This window comes from Taudactylus pleione, unplaced genomic scaffold, assembly GCF_031769625.1.
Source record: "Taudactylus pleione unplaced genomic scaffold, aTauple2 ptg000749l, whole genome shotgun sequence".
In the NCBI taxonomy this organism is placed as follows: domain Eukaryota; kingdom Metazoa; phylum Chordata; class Amphibia; order Anura; family Myobatrachidae; genus Taudactylus; species Taudactylus pleione.
The window spans coordinates 921,922-938,842 of record NW_028285151.1 but is presented as its reverse complement, the minus strand read 5'-3'; the positions used below and the strand labels follow the sequence as shown (position 1 = coordinate 938,842).

Sequence of the window (16,921 nt, the reverse complement as noted above, 5' to 3'; positions counted from 1 at the left end):
TCCAACATCTGTTGAAGAAAGGAGCTGCAAAGTTCTCATTATCCAGTACCTCCCCAATGTCTGCTGTCCATTCCAATGTATATATGTCCCTAGAGGCTACAGACAGTGATTTTAGTTCTGATTAATTCAGTGTCGATAATAAGCCATTTGTTTATGTCTACCAGAGGCTAATGAATTCTAAAGTGGTGAGGAACCTTGGGAAAACTTTGATTTAGGTCCTAATATAATTGGCCTGGATGTCAGCAACGGGGGGAAAGATTTAATCAAATGTTAGATCATTCATATGTCCTATGCCACCAGCCAGCCAGGACACAAATGTGGTTTTAATAGAAAAGTAAGATGGGGCCAGTGCATAAAGTTTGTTGGCATGGTCCCAGAATGTCATAATATTACAGGGTTAAGTGAGATTCTGAACGGTGTGACCATGGGAACCAGAGGGGGAGGAGTGTGAGACCACCTTCAGACTTTTTTGCTTCGATCAGTGTCTGTACACTTTCAGGCTTTAGGCTTCTGAACAGCATGCATTGAGGTGGCTGTGCTGTATGTAAGTTATGTAGTGCACACATTTTCAGCAGCGCTTTACAGAGAATTTGGAATTTTTGTCCATTCACATCAGTCCCTGCCCAGTGGAGCTTATAATATCCCTACCACATGTACACACGTACGTACACACATACACATTAGGGTTCATTTTGTCAGGAGCCAGTTAATCTACCAGTGTGTTTTTCGATTGTGGGAGGAAACGGGAGTACCCGGATGAAACCCACTCAAGCATGGGAAGAATATCAAACTCCACCCAGTAACAACCATGGCGGGAATTGAACCTAAGACCTCAGTGCTTCGAAACAGTAATGCTAACCATTAGACCAACTGTGCTCTTTGTAAAACCCAGCGCTTGACTTGTGGGTGCTTTACTGCCTAAATAAATTGCATGATGTATTGTAAAAATCTGAAATGAATGGGGAGAGTTTGTAAAAGACATTGTAAACTTAGAGAGCATATTTATTTGAATGGCTTTTATATGGCTTATACAGTATGTATAATGATGAGCCCAGTTATCATCTGAGAGAGTAACATTAGCCTGGAAGAGTTGGTGATGTAGCTTGGCTATATGAAGTAGAAGGTACTTGATCTTCTGTTAATGTTGCCCTGGAATCTTACGTTTACCCTTTGTATCTGAGATGTAAAGGACTAAGACCTCATTTTATTCTGGCTTTTAATTCTGTAGCTTGAATAATGACTGCATGGTCCAATGTCTTTTTAAATGTTGGGAAGAGATTAGATTGGGTCTGCCACTGTTAGTAGGCCTTTGTCCACCTATAAGGGTAATTTTATGGTCTGTGCTCCCCTCCCATTTATATCTGTTATATCATCATGACTGAAAGCGTGTTCCCAGAGCGAGAGGCTTGATATGAGGAAGAAAAATGAATGGGGAAAAGGGTCACTCTTGTCTCTTACCATCTCTGATTCCAAACGGGGAAGAGGAATTTCTATTTTTATGAATCCCACTGTAGGTTTGCTAGTGCCGTACAATGCTATGAGTTTGAGATATCCATGTACGGTAACTTAGTAATACAGTTGGTGTTTTGGGGAATTCTTTGATACATTGGGCGGAATTCAATTGTATTCGCGGCCCGCATCTCCCGTCTAAAGTGACAGGAGATCGCGGGCCGCTATACAATTGTCCAAGATGTTCGCGCTGATCGCGCCCATAGAGGTCAGGTTTAGCCGCGTAAAGCAGCTAAACCCGACCAAAGTGCTGGGCGCGATCGCAAAAAGAGATGTTTGGGCGCCCAAACATGTCACTTTTTGCACATTTCAGCTCTCATCCCCCAGGGGCTGCGAGCTGAAATGTAGCGCTGGCAGCTCATCGTGCCCGACAGGAACAAGAATTGAATAGCTCCGTCGGGCGCGATAGCGGCTATAAAGAATTGAATTCCGCCCATTATGTGCGTCAACAAATTAAATAATAGCCTCTCAAAAGCAAATTATGTTTTATTGTCTGCTTTCAATGTTAGCTATTTTTTTTATTGAATTGGAAAAAGTTTTATTCTGAAATGTAATTGCTTGGTTGTTGTGGAAGAAAATCTCAAACTATTGTACAGTCATTTGTTTAGGTAGACCTGGTTTGTATTATGTTTTTGGGGTCGTTACAGAAGCAGACAGGAAAGAAGTTTATATGCAGAAATATAAAATGTATCTATTAAGATATAAATCTCTTTCCTTGCAGAGCACATGGTGATATTCAGCACTGTAGGAAGGCGTTGCATCGAGCTGTGCAGTGCACTTCTGACTATCCAGAACATGTGTGTGACGTGCTTCTCACACTGGAGAGAACAGAAGGTAGGTGGATTTTCTTTCTGGCCAGAAAATATATATTTTTTTTGTGTGCTGTTTCTGTTTCAATTATACCTTTTTTTTTTTTTTTTTTTTCAATTACTCCTATTAGGGTCTTTGGAAGACTGGGATGCAGCTGTTTTGAAAATTGAAACGAGACTATCCCGTGTCAAAGAGCAGCGGGCAAAGGTCAGATCCACTCCTCTGCAAGTGTTAGCTGACGTCTGTCTCTGCATCACTCCTTATGGCTGCAGTCATGAAATAGGCTTATTAATAATCTCTGCTGTTCTCCACAGGCTGCTGAGAAAGAAGCAATTCTTGCTAGGCAAGAAGAGGAAAAGGCTGAACAGAGGAAAAAGACACGATCGGAAAAGAAAGCTGCAAAAAAAGTCAAAAAGGTTAAACCTGGAGACAAACGCAAAGCAGAGGACGAGTATGAAGATGAAGAGTGGGGCGAGGAGCCAGGTGACCTTTTCCCACTTTTTATGGAAACAATTCTGTTATTGTTTAACCTTTGTTTTCTGTAACCGAAAATTATTTCCAAAATAACACGCTCCGCATATGCATTTTACTGTGCAGGGCATAATTAAGCAAAGGAAATTGAAGGTTATTCTCTAACTCAGCATACTATTGAGTTTAAATTTATTAAAAACCATCTGATCTTCGCTTAAAATGTAGCCCCTGATGGTACTAAGGCAGTAGTTCTAAAGAGATCCAAACTGATTTATATAAAAAAAATAATGTTCCTGTAATTATGAAATACATACAAATTTTCATTGGTACATTACAGCAGAGAGGCCCAGTAAGAAGCAGAAAGGAGGTGCAAAGTTTGAAGACCAGGAAATAGAAGATATGGAGACTGAAATAGGGCTGTTTGGCAGGAGCACCACCGCTACAGTCCAGTCAGCAGCCAAGCAGAAGCCCCCAGCAGCAAAGGAACCGCTCAAGATCCTTCATGACATTAAAAAGGACACTATAACAGTGTTTGTCAGCAACTTGCCCTTCAATATGTATGAGCCAGAAAAACAGCTTAGAAATGTGTTCTCTAGTTGCGGGGAAATCTCCCAAGTTCGAATAGTCTATAATAATAATGGTACCTTCCGTGGATACGGTTATGTTGAATTTACAGAAGAAAAAAGTGCTATGGATGCATTGAAACTGGATCGGCAAGAGGTCAGTGGGAGACCCATGTTTGTTTCTCCTTGTGTGGACAAGAACAAGAACCCAGATTTTAAGGTTGGTTTAACATCCTATTATTTTGGGATACCATGCTCATGGGGGGTGTGTGTGTGTATGTGTATAAGAGAGTTATTTCATATTCACACACACACACATAATGTATGTGTATATTAGTTATGAGTGCTGATCTATAGAAATGTGTAGGGTATGCAGGGAGCGTGGAACAGTATTCCCTGAGCTTATTGCTGAAGGTAAGGGGTTAACAAGAGAGATGCTCATTGTCCAGACATTCCCAGCGATTTGAGTCCTGTTGCAATCCATTGATAGGCGCATGTACAATGTCATTCACTATAAGTAGGGTATAGGTGGTCTAATCAAAATATATGGTTTGAGGTATATTAGACTCTGGTCCAAACACGATTTTGCTTTTATTTTTGATTTGGATAGGGAAAGCATAGTCTACAACTAATCAAATCAGAAATAGTCACAGCCCCACAGAGTTTTTCAGCAGATGTGTGTTGATTTTGTGGGAGGCAGTAACTGCTCTACTTGTGTGATTATGGATGTGATAAAGTGCATCATTGTTGCGAGGTGTGGCTTAACAAGACTGATGCTATAATTTAGTTTAATTATATAAAGTACATTTTAACTCCATTCCCCTTCCATGTACTCCCCTTCTGCATACACACACCTCTGCATTCTGCACAGGGACTACGCTGGGGTATAGGCTGGAAGGTGGTGTCCGCGCACCAAACAGTTAAATTTTTCAGCAACGTGCAGCCCACGTTCCTCCTCCCCTATACATCTGCCCAGGCAGGCCCAGTCTAGCTTGGTGCCGCAGGAGCGTGCACCTCTAACGGGGCGGCTAATACAGCCTCATATTTCTTCAGTTTTATTTCTTTAGTTATTTTTACTGCTTGAGCAGGTGTGCTGGACGTCCTATAGGACTCCTGCACTGCCGCTCCACCAAACGCCGGTAGCCGCGGTGACGGCAACCTCGGCCGGGTCCTCTAAGGCAAGGTTGACCCAAGCCGCACCCCCGCTAGACCACCAGGGCACTTAAAGACAGCGAGGGGTCAGCAGTGCTGCTTGCATCACTGCATTATAGTGAACGCCAGCGGGCAAGGATCCAACGGACACTGTAGGCGGCCATTGCCTTTTGGGGATCTATGTCAGCAGGGGGAGGTAGGCTCTCCCTGTTAGCTCCTCCTTCGGCCATTGTTGTGGTCCCTCACGGAGGCTTTCCGCCATGGGCGTACTCCTCCTTATCCTAGCCAGATCTACAGATCTGCTCAAGGAGCACCTTCACCTCACAATAGATCTTTCAATAGATTGATGACCCAGCCGTGTGACTGTAGAAGTAGTCCTTCCTGACTCCCGCCCAGGAGATGCTCTACCTGGGGGCCCTGTTGGATTCACCCAGGTTCAGAGATGGTTTCTCCCAGTGGACAAGATTCTGGATTTGCAGGACAGGATTCGAGGGTTCTTACTTCATCGCTGGGTGTCAGTTTACACCTGCATGTGGATCCTGTGATCTCTGGTCTCCACCTTCGACATGTTGGAGTACGCCCAGTTTCACTCCCAGCCTCTCCAGACAGAGATTCTGACACGTTGGAAAGGATCCCATCTCAAGCTGCAGATCATCCTCTCTCGGGAGGTTCGTCTCTCCCTTGCATGGTGGCTTCAGAGCTCCCACTTGGACAAGGGTCGCCCCTTCTGGATTCTGGACTGGGTCCTAATCACCACAGATGCCTGTCTTCGAGGGTGGGGAGCTGTAACCTGCCAGCAGTCTTTCCAAGGTCAAGTGCAATAAGACAACGCGACACCCGTCGCTTCCATAAACCATCAGGGCGACACTCGCAGTCGCTGCACCATGAAAGAGGTCCGTTGCAAACTCCGTTGGGCAGAGCATCTTGTTCCAGCTCTATCTGCAGTTTTCATTCTGAGAGTCTAAAATTGCGAAGTGGACTTTCTAAGTCGTCAAGACGTCCACTCTGGCAAGTGGGCCTTTCATCCGGACATCTTTCAACTTTGTTCTTCATTATGGCCTGCCGGAAGTTGATCTGATGGCGTCTCGGTACAACCATAAGGTAAAAAAGTATGGATCTCACATCTGTACTCTGGTGGACGCCTTGGCAGTTTCGTGGACTTTCAATTTTGTGTACATATTCCCTCCGATCTCACTTCTGTTGAGGGTTCTCCCCAAGTTCAAATTGGAATTCAGGAGTAATAATTCGGGTCCACTCCTCACAATGGGGCAAGGGCTATTATTCTACCTTTTTCTTAGTTCAGAAGCCCAATGGGTATCATTGGCCTATCCTCAACCTCAAGTCCCTGAACAAATTTATCAGGGAGCCCAGGTTTCGTATGGAAACCCTCTCTTCTATTATCCTAGCTATTTAGCTTGGAGATTTTATGGTATCCCTAGACATTCAGGACGCTTACCTACATATACCTATAGAGCCTTCTCATCAACAATATCTCCAGTTTGCTATACTGCAGCAACATTACCAATTCCAGGCTCTGCCGTTTGCCATCTTAACCACCCCTTCGGGTCTTTACCAAGATCATGGCAGTTATGTCGGCCTCTCTTCGTCGTCAAGGGATCAGACTGCTCCCGTACTTGGGCAATCTCTTGCTATTGGCAAGCTCCCCAGAGACTCTTCACGCCTTTGATACATTTGCCTCTCAGGAGAACCCTACTTCCGAAGGAAGCATCCTATCAGCTCAGGAGCATTTCCGCCCTTGAACAACTGGTTTGGGGCATCACCAATGTCTCCCTGTGGAGCCCTAAGGACCCTAAAGAAGAAAAGGAGAGTTATGGTAAAACTTACCTTGGTTAACTCCCTTTCTTCGAAGTCCATATGGTCCACAGGATACCCGCCCTGATGCTCCTAGCTTCAATGGGTTTCTTCTCCTGGTCACTAGTTTCCTGTGTGAATGCGATTCCTCAGTGTACCAGTCTTCCTTCTCTCCTGTCCTTCTCTTGCCTTGGGCTTGTTAACAAAACTGAAGTTCCCTCAGGCTGTGGGCGGGGTATAGGGGGAAGGACCGGAGCATCCTGGGGTTGAGAAGCTTTGCTGTTGTGTCCGGTCCTCCAGGTCCCTGTGGACCTATGGACTTCAAAGACAGAGTGTTAACCAAGGGAAGTTTTACCATAACTCTCCTTTTCCACAATTCTGGCCTCTTGACATACAATCTGCTCCTCAAGCTATAAGGAAAAGGGGAAAATGGGAAGAAATCCAGCACAAGATAAGATTCAGTATATAGTATTATAAAGAGAAACCAACAATAATGCAGTTATCTAGATAGGAGATCTGTCTTAAATCCTAGTATGGTTGGTGGTGCACCCAGGGGTCAAAAAGTTCATAGTATACAGAAAATTCTTGTAAGCACAAGAAAAAAAGCTGACTCCTTTGTGCCCCACAAAGGAGTCAGCTTTTTTTTTCTTGTGCTTACAAGAATTTTCTGTATACAATCTGCTCCGTAAGCCTCCGTTAGCATAAGGAAAAATTTGGTGGGCATTTTGTTCAATTTTAACTAAAAGATTTAAGTAAACACGTTGCTCTACTTTTGTACGAAGCATTTTTACGATGCATGGGAAAAACACAACTGCTGTGTGAAAGCAAACTATCTGTGCGAGAGGGGTGAAACTTGCAAAACTGATTTGAGGTAGTTGTCCCCCCCACTCCCTTTTAACTCTCACAGTATGGTTTATTTTTTACAAGCACAGTCTCATTATTTAATAGCAACACCTCATATATAGTGGAAATACAGTAGCTGGGTACACAAACACAGAATAGTACTGTAATGTCAAACTGATACTGGAAGATAGCGGTGGCACACACCAAACCTGTATGAAGTGAACCAACTTATTAAATGTTACTACTTTAATTTACTCATTAAATAATGCTAAATTTTTATCAACTTTTATTTTGTTGCACGCTACCTTATTTAAGGTGTCCATAGACAGACAGAAGCTAATGCTTGTCTGGAGTGCCTTGCAGGTAAATCTATAGCCAATTGAAATTGGAAAGATCTGGCCCTTCAGCACTCATCCCAATTGTCCAAATCCAGTAATCAGATGATTAAGCCACCATCATCTAGCCTTATAAGGCCTATACAGTTAGTGATATGTAGTTTATTTCAAATTAGCCTACATAGCCTCAAAATTGCAGCATGTAATATTACTGCTATAACTACTGTCCATAGAAAAAAAATAGCTTTCTAGAAAACAACTGCATCTCCGCATATGTGATTAAACTGGTGATACCAGAATCCTTTTTATTCTAAATCCTACCGGTGGATAAATCTGATCATATGATGCAATGCTCTTTCGGTCATCGTTTGATATCTTTCTAATATAGTGGCATTCAACCTCTAACAGGTCAAGTTTTCATGATTTCTTTAATAATGCACAGGTGAGTTTATCTTTTGATTTGGTCTACTTATACCACCTGACAGAAATCCAGAAAACATGACCTGTTTGGGGGTACATGAGGATTGGAGTTGAAAAACGCTGTTCAAATCATTTGTACAGATAACTTTGAATGTACACAAATGAATGAATCTTGACATTAGGGCCTGAGTTGGGAATAATGCTAGAAAGCGCAAGTAACTGTGCCCCTTTGCAAAATCATGTTGCATTCTAGGTGGGACAGATGTAAAATGTGCAGAGGAATATCCAAACTGAAATCTTAATTGCAGTGTAGAAATAAAGCTGTCCATTTGTGGGCCACATGCAGCAGCAGCCAGTGTGGGAACCGGTCAAAATACAGACAGTCGGAATGCCGACACCTGTCAGAATCCCGGCGCCTACATGCCGATGATAAGTACTGAGGTTAGGGGGAGAGTTTAGGTTTGGCATTAAGGAGGAAGGTTAGGTTAAAGGTGTGGAGAGGTCGAGGTTAGGTTTAGGCACTAGGGCGGGGGGGGGGCCTTTAGATTTGGGCATCGGGGAGGGCTAGGGAGAGGTGGAGGATGAGGTTACTGACCGACAAGTGTCTGTGTCCTAACCCTGTCGGGATGCCGGCGTTGGGATTCTGACAACCAGGATCCCAAGCTCTGGCATCCCGCACCCAACCCGCCAGTGTTTACCCTGCAAGCAAAATAATGTATGTATTTGCACCCCTTGCATTGCAACATGGTTTGTCCGGATGCACAGTTACTTGCTCTTTCTTGCTTTATTCCCAGCTCAGAATCAAAGCTTGTAAAGCGAACAGGTGGAGAAGTTGCCCATAGCAACCAATTAGATTCTACCTATCATTTTAATGAATGCACTTGGCAAATTATAGTTAAAAGTTGGTTGCTATGGGCAACTTCTGTACCTGTTCTCCTATAGAAGTTTTGATGCAACTCCCATAGTGAATTAGTTTTGGTATGTACACCGTTGCCTTAAGTGTGTATACTATGCTGCTATTAGTTTAGTTCACCATATGATGAACTCTGCTTTTTACTTTGTAAACTTTGAATTTATTGATCACTATAGTCAACGTCCTACCAAGAGACATTGACGCTCTTCCGAGAACTTAATACACCAACGATACAAAACTCAAGCCTTGAACTTGCACTATTACACATGTTTACATAAACTCAAATCTGACTCTCTCAGGTGTTCAAATACAGCACAGCTATGGAGAAACACAAGCTGTTTGTTTCTGGGTTACCATATTCCTGTACCAAAGAAGAACTGGAAGAAATCTTTAAGGAACATGGCACCATTAAAGATATGCGTCTGGTTACCAATCGGGCCGGGAAGCCGAAGGTAAGTAATTTTAGTACTTTGTCATACCTTAAACTGGCATCCTAACCTTAACAATACTTTGATTAGAGGATAACATCTGCTCCTTTCAAGAACTTGTTAATTCTGGATAAATGACCATTTAATTGCTTTTCTTGTGCTATTTAATCTCTAATTTTGTTTTCAGTGTACAATTATACTTAAAATGCTATACCTTATTGCAGAGGTTCCCAAACTCTGCCATTACAGTCCAGGTTTTAAGGATATCCATGCTTGAGCACAGGTGACTTAATTAGCACCTCAGTCAATTTTAATTAACTATCTGGACTCAAGTATGGACATAAAACCTGGACTGTAATGGCGGTGTGTAGGATCCTCTGCCATATTGCTTAACCACATTCACTCAAAATAACAGAGAGAAACGTCACATCTAGCAGGACAATGCCACAAATTAATATGTTCAAAGTGCATCATAGAAATTGAAGGATTGCATGTCATTTAAGCCTGTCCCATCTTCTGAATAGAGATGTCAGTAACCGCTCCACAGTACCATGAACTGTTTTGTTTAGGTCCGTGTCCTGCTATGTGTGCATGCAGAATTCAAAACTGGACACTGTTTGGACATTGTAGAAGTGATTCTGTATTGTCAAAGAAAATCCAGTGATGTCTTTAAAGATGTTCTCCATATTGATGGCTTGGTATCAGCTTGCTTTGACTAGAGTGAGTAGTTATCTTGTCAATGCATTGCTATTAGATCCGTGCAGATGCAAGTTTTGCAACTTATTCTGTTTTCTATCTTATGCTAATGCGAGTATTTGCTTGTCTATGCCCGATTATCTGTCCTCTTCATGCAGACGGCTGGTCCGTCCACTGTTTTTCCTTCTGCCGCACTTGCACCTGCCCCATGCTGGTTGCAAAAGATCTGTCAGAAAAAGGCGTCTCTCGCAAAAGTGTCTATAGCTGGGTCATGGATGGCACCCGAGGGGCCAGTTTTCAGAACATGGTTGATACTGGTAAATGAGACTGTTGCTCATGAAAAATTTGTGTACCCAGCTAGAAATGCAGAGAAGAGGTTTCATCGTGTCTGGGACAAGTGGCTAGACTCTGCATTTGCAAAGAGCAATATAGTGCTAGGGGCTGCGGTGATCACACTCTGTTGTTGGCAGTAGAGCGTCATAGTTCTGAGAACCTTAGAAATAAGATATTGTCTGTTGTATGTGGAAATGACTTTATCATGGATGTATTATGTAAAGTATATTATTATGTGCATATGGGTTACTGTTTCTGTAGAGTATGTGTTTATGGTACCATACTGTGTTTAGGCCATGTACATCTGTTGTACTCTTCTGTCTCCCTTTTAATATGCTTGGTTACTCACATATTTTGTTAAGTCTGTACTATATACTTGTAATTACGAACTATACTTACTCTGTGCTGACGTGCTATCTTTGCTGGGGATGTAGTTGAAATCCCGGCTGTCGGGATGCCAGCGCCAGCATCTGACGGTAAGTAGTGGGGTTAGGGAATAGGGTTAGGCACTAGGGGGAGGGTTAGTTAGGCAATGGGGGGGAGGGGATTAGGCACTAAGGGAGGGAGGTTTAGGGTACGGGGAGGGACGGTTAGGATACTTACCAACAGGTGTCTGTATTCTCTAATCCTGTTGCGATGCCGATGCCTGGATTTTGCCCACTAGAATCTCGAGCGCCGGCATCCTGTACCCAACCTCTTTGCTGATATAAGAGACCACACATGTATTATGTGAATATTTTTTCTTTGTATTTTTATTATGTTAACGAAAATCAATAAAAACTATTGAATTAAAAGAAAAAAAGAGCGCCCCTTCTCCGTTCGCACGCTGCGAATGAGCACAGAAGTCAGCCTACACTCCCACAAGATGTTCCGTGGATTCTCATGGCCACCGCCCATTTCACAACTGACAAATCAATGAAATCGTGCTTTCAGTCTCCATCCATGTGCGAGTGCTTGGTATGGCGCATACACAGCCTGCAAATGGTTTCTGTGGTGCATGCGCAGATTGTACATATCAGCTAGATCTTTTTCTGCATTTGGACTTGCATCCGACTCCGAATTAGGCAGAGTCTTCTATTCAATGCTCTTTATGAGGGCTTTGGATTCCACCAGACTGGCAGTAAGTCCACAAAATAATAGTGCTGGTGTGCAGGGTTTCGGCTAGGCTAAATTCTTGAGCAATGGAGACACTTCCAAGAACCTCTACCTACATTACTTTTTTTTTTTTTTCCCTCATTTCTTTTTAGCCTGGGTTGGAAGAGATATTTAAGGTCATCACAAATAAGGAAAGTACTTTCTGTAGAGTACTCTGAATATATGAAGCTTATATGTAGCTTGGATTCCTTTTATTTAATCATCCAGGTGTTGCTGAATGCAATTCCTCTTTTCTGTCTTTGGCTGCCGAAGGGGCCTTTGATTTTATTAATTCTCTTTCCTGGTACGCAGAAGAATTGGTTATTCCATGTCAAAGGTCTCAACTAGTTTATTTCATATCAGTGAATTACTAATTTACTGATTTTCTTCAGTCAGTGATCCAGGTCATGAGAAAAGAAGAATTCATGACTGGATATTGGGGATGCACACTGATATATTGCTAGTCTGGTGGAATGTCGGTGCTTCTTTAATTTACACACTCTGATAGTCGGCTTTCAATTTTGAGAGCTCTCCATTGTCATGGCTTCCTGGCAGCACTTCTGCATCACTGAAGGGGGTCTTTCTGTATTTAGAATCCAGGAAACTGTTTGTTTGTTTCTTCAACATCTTGAATGGACTATCCAGAGCCATGGATGGATTTTATCCTTCATCCACTGGGGGACAGTCCCCCTCTGCCTACTGTCTCTGGGGGTGAAGTCACCAAATCAGCTGCGCTGGTCCAGGGGCTCTGCCACATCGGGACACACTTACCGAGAAGGGTCAGGTAAAAACAGCCACAAGCTAGCCTGGCAGAGCTGGGCTGTGACCCTTTTTATTGCTAGACTCGTACACTGACCTGCATAGGTCTGTGAAGGGGTGGCTCTGCCGCCTCTCTCAGCACACTCTGTGGCTTCCGCTGGTGCTGTTCTACTCCTGGGCTGTAGTGTTGACTGGGGCAGGGCTATGGCAGGTCTAAAAAGAATCCATTTTAGCTCTGCTCCAAGCGGTGTATTGCGCCTAGCTCTGCCCCCCTCATCCTTCTTGGTGGGCTTATAAGACTCTCTGCTCAGCTCCATTTTAGCTGATGAACAGATCGGCTCTGCAGACTGGGCAATTTGTGGGATTAAAAAGTGGCTTTCTGTTGTTGACCTGCTGGTCAACGTGACATTGTGGCTAAAAGTTTTATTTTTCTTTAGCTTGTTAGACCGTAGATTTGCAAAAAACAAAACAAAAAGGAAGGGGGGTTTATTTTGCTCCTGCTTACTATTGTGACATTATTATATCTAATACCCCTTTTACACCAACCGAATAACCCAGGTTATTGCCGGGTCGACAGCCGTGTGAACGGCTCCCAGAAAAATTTCCCGGGTTGATTTACCCGGGAATCTTACTCTGGTTGAGAGCAGGGTTGAACACGGGTTGTTCCCGTGTCATGCGGCAGTGTGAATGGGTGCTACCCTGCTTATTTGACCCGGCTAGCTCTGAAAGATGCTGATTGGAGCTTCTGGGGCACCGGCAGATGATGTAATTTGTCAGTGCCCTGCAGAGAGATGCACATGAAGCCATCGCTTGCCTGCCTAACCACCTGCACCACAGCAGCCTGACCAGCAGCCACAAAAGCAGGCAGGCACACAGCCTGCCACAGCCAGAACTGCAGCCTGCACCACAGCCTGACCAGCAGCCACAAACGCAGGCTGATACACAGCCTGCCACAGCCAGAACAGCAACCTGTAGCAATGCTGTAATCAGTCCCCACCCCTCTCTTTTGTTGCCTTTTGTGACCATCTTTGTCAGACCTTAAAACAGACCATTTTTAATGACTTCTATAGAGAAAAGCAGGGATTACCCGGGATCAGTGTGAACGGGGCAAACCCGGGTCAAGTTGCAGTGTAAACGGGGTCTGAAGCCGAGTTCGACCCGGGATTGACCAGTGTTCAAATTCCAGGGTTGGACCCAGGATTTTGGTGTAAAAGGGGTATAACATAGTCATTCTACACTATTCCTCAGTTTAAGTTTTTAGGCATGCTGTTACTTGATCACAGATAGCTAGCTGCCTGCACTATTACTGAAATAGGTATTTAGGCAGGTGGGCAGTTGTTTGTTTTTCTTAGCTCAGAATTAAACAGGAAAAATGTCAGGGAAGCTAGAAAAGGTTTCCAAGGTCAATCAGGGCTCTGCTATGTATGGTGCATGTTCCACTTGCGGCAATAAATTGCCCAAGGGTTTCACAGAACTGGGTACTCCCTGTGCAGTGTACAATGCCGTGGCCCCACAGCATAGAGGCTCAGCTTTCGTGTCTGTAGCCCCAGAGTGGGCTAGGTTCATGGCAGAGGTTATTGCAGAACTAAGCCCGTCTCAGGTGAGTGACTCTATTCCTTTGTGCACAGTCAGTTCCCCAGCCCCTATCTGATACTTCATTAGCCACCATGAGCCAGGGATATGTCTGTCTGGATTGGCTGCATCTGTCAATAGGATGGAGACATCTGCTGGGGCAATGGCTACCAAGAAGAGGCAGTTACAGCCCACAGTTAGTTTTCCTGGTGATTTTGACTCATTAGGCTTCTCACCTGAGGAGGGGAGGAGGACCCTGATTGGAAAGATACTTCAGGCTAGGAGGAGGATTCCCCTGCTGGTTCGGGTGTCCGCAATTTAATTCATGCAGTGTGTCAGAACCCTCCATGTTTTGTATGCAGGGTCTGAGACTAGTTCTGCCTCCTTTAAACGCAGATGTCAGTTTTCCCAGCATTCTCACATTTTGGGGAATCTGCAAAGCTTTAGCCTATGTGGGTGTCGCTTTGTTGGATGCGATCTCTGGGTCTGATTCAGAGATGTGCATTCATCCTTGGATGAATGTACATATCTCTCCGATGTTTAGGAGTCTGCGTCTGTGCAGGACCCGTTCTGCGCATGTGCAGAACAAATCCTGCAATCTCGCTTGCAGACCTCCCAAGCCGCAGCATGATTGACATGCTTGGGTGTTTTGGGGGGGGCAGAGCGGGACAAGCTTGGTCGCCGTTCCCGGAAACGGAGGTGTGTCACCTCCGTTTTCTGGGAGGGACAAGGCCAGGGTCTGCATACGTAGTTTCCTGGCCTCTTGCGTGATCAGGCACCGGCCAGGCTACGGGAAGCTTCAGCTCCCGCAGCCTGACCGAAGTAGCAACGATCGCGGCATTAGGTCACATTGGTTTCCATCGATCGCAGTGCTGAGATCAAAAATGCAGCAAGGAGTTGTCTGACACCTACTTTTGTATTTACATTAGAGATGGATGGATTTGCACAGACACTTGCGTGCGGCTGTGTAAATTCGTCCATCTCTGAATCAGGCCCTCTGTGCAGTCACAGATTTACGCATTGGCAGTTTCTGCTGGGAGAATGATTTGGCTTCGGTCTTGGAATGCTGAGTGAATTTAAACGTACTTTAGAGGCGTTTCCCTTTGAGAATGACTTTTTGGAGGTCAGAACTTACTAGGAATTATTTCTCAGACCACTGTGGGTAAGAAGAGCCCTTATCTTCTGGTCTCTACCCCCATGACAAAATCTCCCAGGTTTTGCTCCTTTTAGGCCTTGGCAGAGGGTACTTCCAGTCCTTTTGTAGTATTTCTGGGTACTCCCACAGAGGAGTCTTCAGGGGTCGTGGCCCCACAGGAACCCGCTGGACTGTCCCCAAACTTACAGACAGACAAAAGCATGATTTTCTAGGGGCCCAGGATCACCCTCAGGTGGTTGGGGCCCTCTTACACAAGTTCTGGGATGTCTGGCTGCAGTCTGCCCTGGGTCTTTGGGTAAAAATGGCATTGTGTCCAGGGGATACATTATTGACCTGGCAGGTATTATACCTCTTGACATCCATAGATCCAAGTCCGGTTCCCTTCTGGACAGATGGCTTTTCCAGCTGTCTGTCCAGACACATCAGTCTTTTCTGTGGTTGCTTCACACCCCAAATCTGACCTGGGGTCCCCTTTTTCGATTTGTAACTGGGTGTGCACGGATGCCAGCCTATCTAGTTGGGGAGCAGTCATTCTGGACCAGCACCTTCAAGGTCTTTTGGTCCACCTCAGAGTTCGCTATAGCCATCAACATTCTGGAGTTGCGGGCAATCAGGAATGCTCTGGTACAGACTCGGAAGTCTCCAAAAGGCCAGATTGTGCTAATCCATTAAGACTATGCACTGGCCGTGGCATACATAAACATGCAGGGCAGAACTTGAAGTCTACAGACCATGAGGGTAGTGTCTCATATCTTTCGTTGGGCTGAACTCTGGGTTCCTTCCATATCGGGCGTTCACATTCCAGGGGTCAACAACTGGGAGGCAGACTTTCGGAGTTGCCACATCACATGGTGTAAGCATCAGAGTCTCTCGGCTGCTGCTTTCCGTTTACTTTATCTTATCCTTTCTTCAGGATTGTTTGACCCAGAGCCTTCGCCTTTCTTCCCTGAAGGAGCAGGTTTCAGACCTGTCTATCCTGTTCCAGCAACGTTTGGCCACCATTCCGAAGGTTCCTTCAGGGTGTCCTTGCTAATTCAACCACCCTATGTCCCGCCTGTCCCTCTGTGGGATTTGAACTTGGTATTGGAGCTCTCCAGAAGGCACTTTTCGAAACTCTAGTCGGTGCAATTGCTCTACCTCACTTTGAAGGTTATGTTCCCTCCGGCCATTGCATTGGATAGGCATATCTCTCTCTGCAAGCCTCCCCTGATCATTTTTCATTCGTATCGGGTAGTTTTGCGGAGCAAAACTTTCTTTTCTGCCAAAAGTTGTGTCTAAGTTCCAGCTCAACCATGACCTTGTTCTTCCTGACTCTCCGCAAGTTCCTTCCTCCGCCAGCTCTCCCTCCTTGGAGCTTTGGATGTGGTCCGTGTTTTTCAGATATATCTTGGCTGTACGTCTTCTGTTTGGCGTATGGACTCTCTTTTGGTGTTGGTTGATGTTCCAAAACGAGGTTGGCCGGCTTCGAAGAGTACTATTGCTCAGTGAGTCGCCTCTGCCATCCGACAGGCCTATTTCTACTCGGATGTGCCTGTTCCAGCTTCTCTTAGGGCTCATTCGACTACTGGGGCTTCTTGGGCGGCTCACCATGGCGCTTCAATGTAACAGCTGTTCAGAGCATAGACTTGGTCCTCTGTGCATATCTTCACAAAATTCCACCTTTTTCGATACATTTGGTATGGGGGACACGCCAGTTTTGGGTGTAAAGTTCTACATGTGACTTTGCCAGACAGTACCCCCACCCCACCCCCCTTCTAGCTTGCTTTGGGAAATCCCACATGTAAGTACCACAGTGTCTCCCAGGTGGATGCAAGAGGAAGTTGGATTTTGTACTCGCCGTAAAATCTCTTCTTAATAGTCCATCTGGGGGCACACTGCTATCACTCCCTCTTTTGTTGTTGTTGTGTTCTTTTGTTATGTGATATTGTTTTGTGGTTGTTTTGTGTGCTTCCTCCATATGGCTTTGTTAAATGAATAAGCTGAGGATCTGGTGAAGCTGGGAGGGGTTAGAGAGG

General features: G+C 44.8%; 1 protein-coding gene across 3 annotated transcripts in view; it reads left to right on the top strand.

Annotated features, from left to right (window-relative positions):
* The window catches only part of SART3 (spliceosome associated factor 3, U4/U6 recycling protein), a 75,729-nt gene that overhangs the window by 53,844 nt on the left and 4,964 nt on the right, over window positions 1–16,921 (top strand). For 2 of the 3 annotated variants that reach the window (XR_015872558.1, XM_088457227.1), the window contains exons 13-17: window positions 2,231–2,343; window positions 2,450–2,526; window positions 2,634–2,802; window positions 3,128–3,573; window positions 9,128–9,280. Coding sequence is in view for 2 of the 3 variants with exons in the window: in XM_088457227.1 (XP_088313353.1) it covers window positions 2,231–2,343; window positions 2,450–2,526; window positions 2,634–2,802; window positions 3,128–3,573; window positions 9,128–9,280 (958 nt within the window). In the remaining variant the exon portion in view is untranslated. The remainder of the gene's footprint in view (window positions 1–2,230; window positions 2,344–2,449; window positions 2,527–2,633; window positions 2,803–3,127; window positions 3,574–9,127; window positions 9,281–16,921) is intronic. The other variant, XM_088457229.1, reaches the window with a different exon arrangement.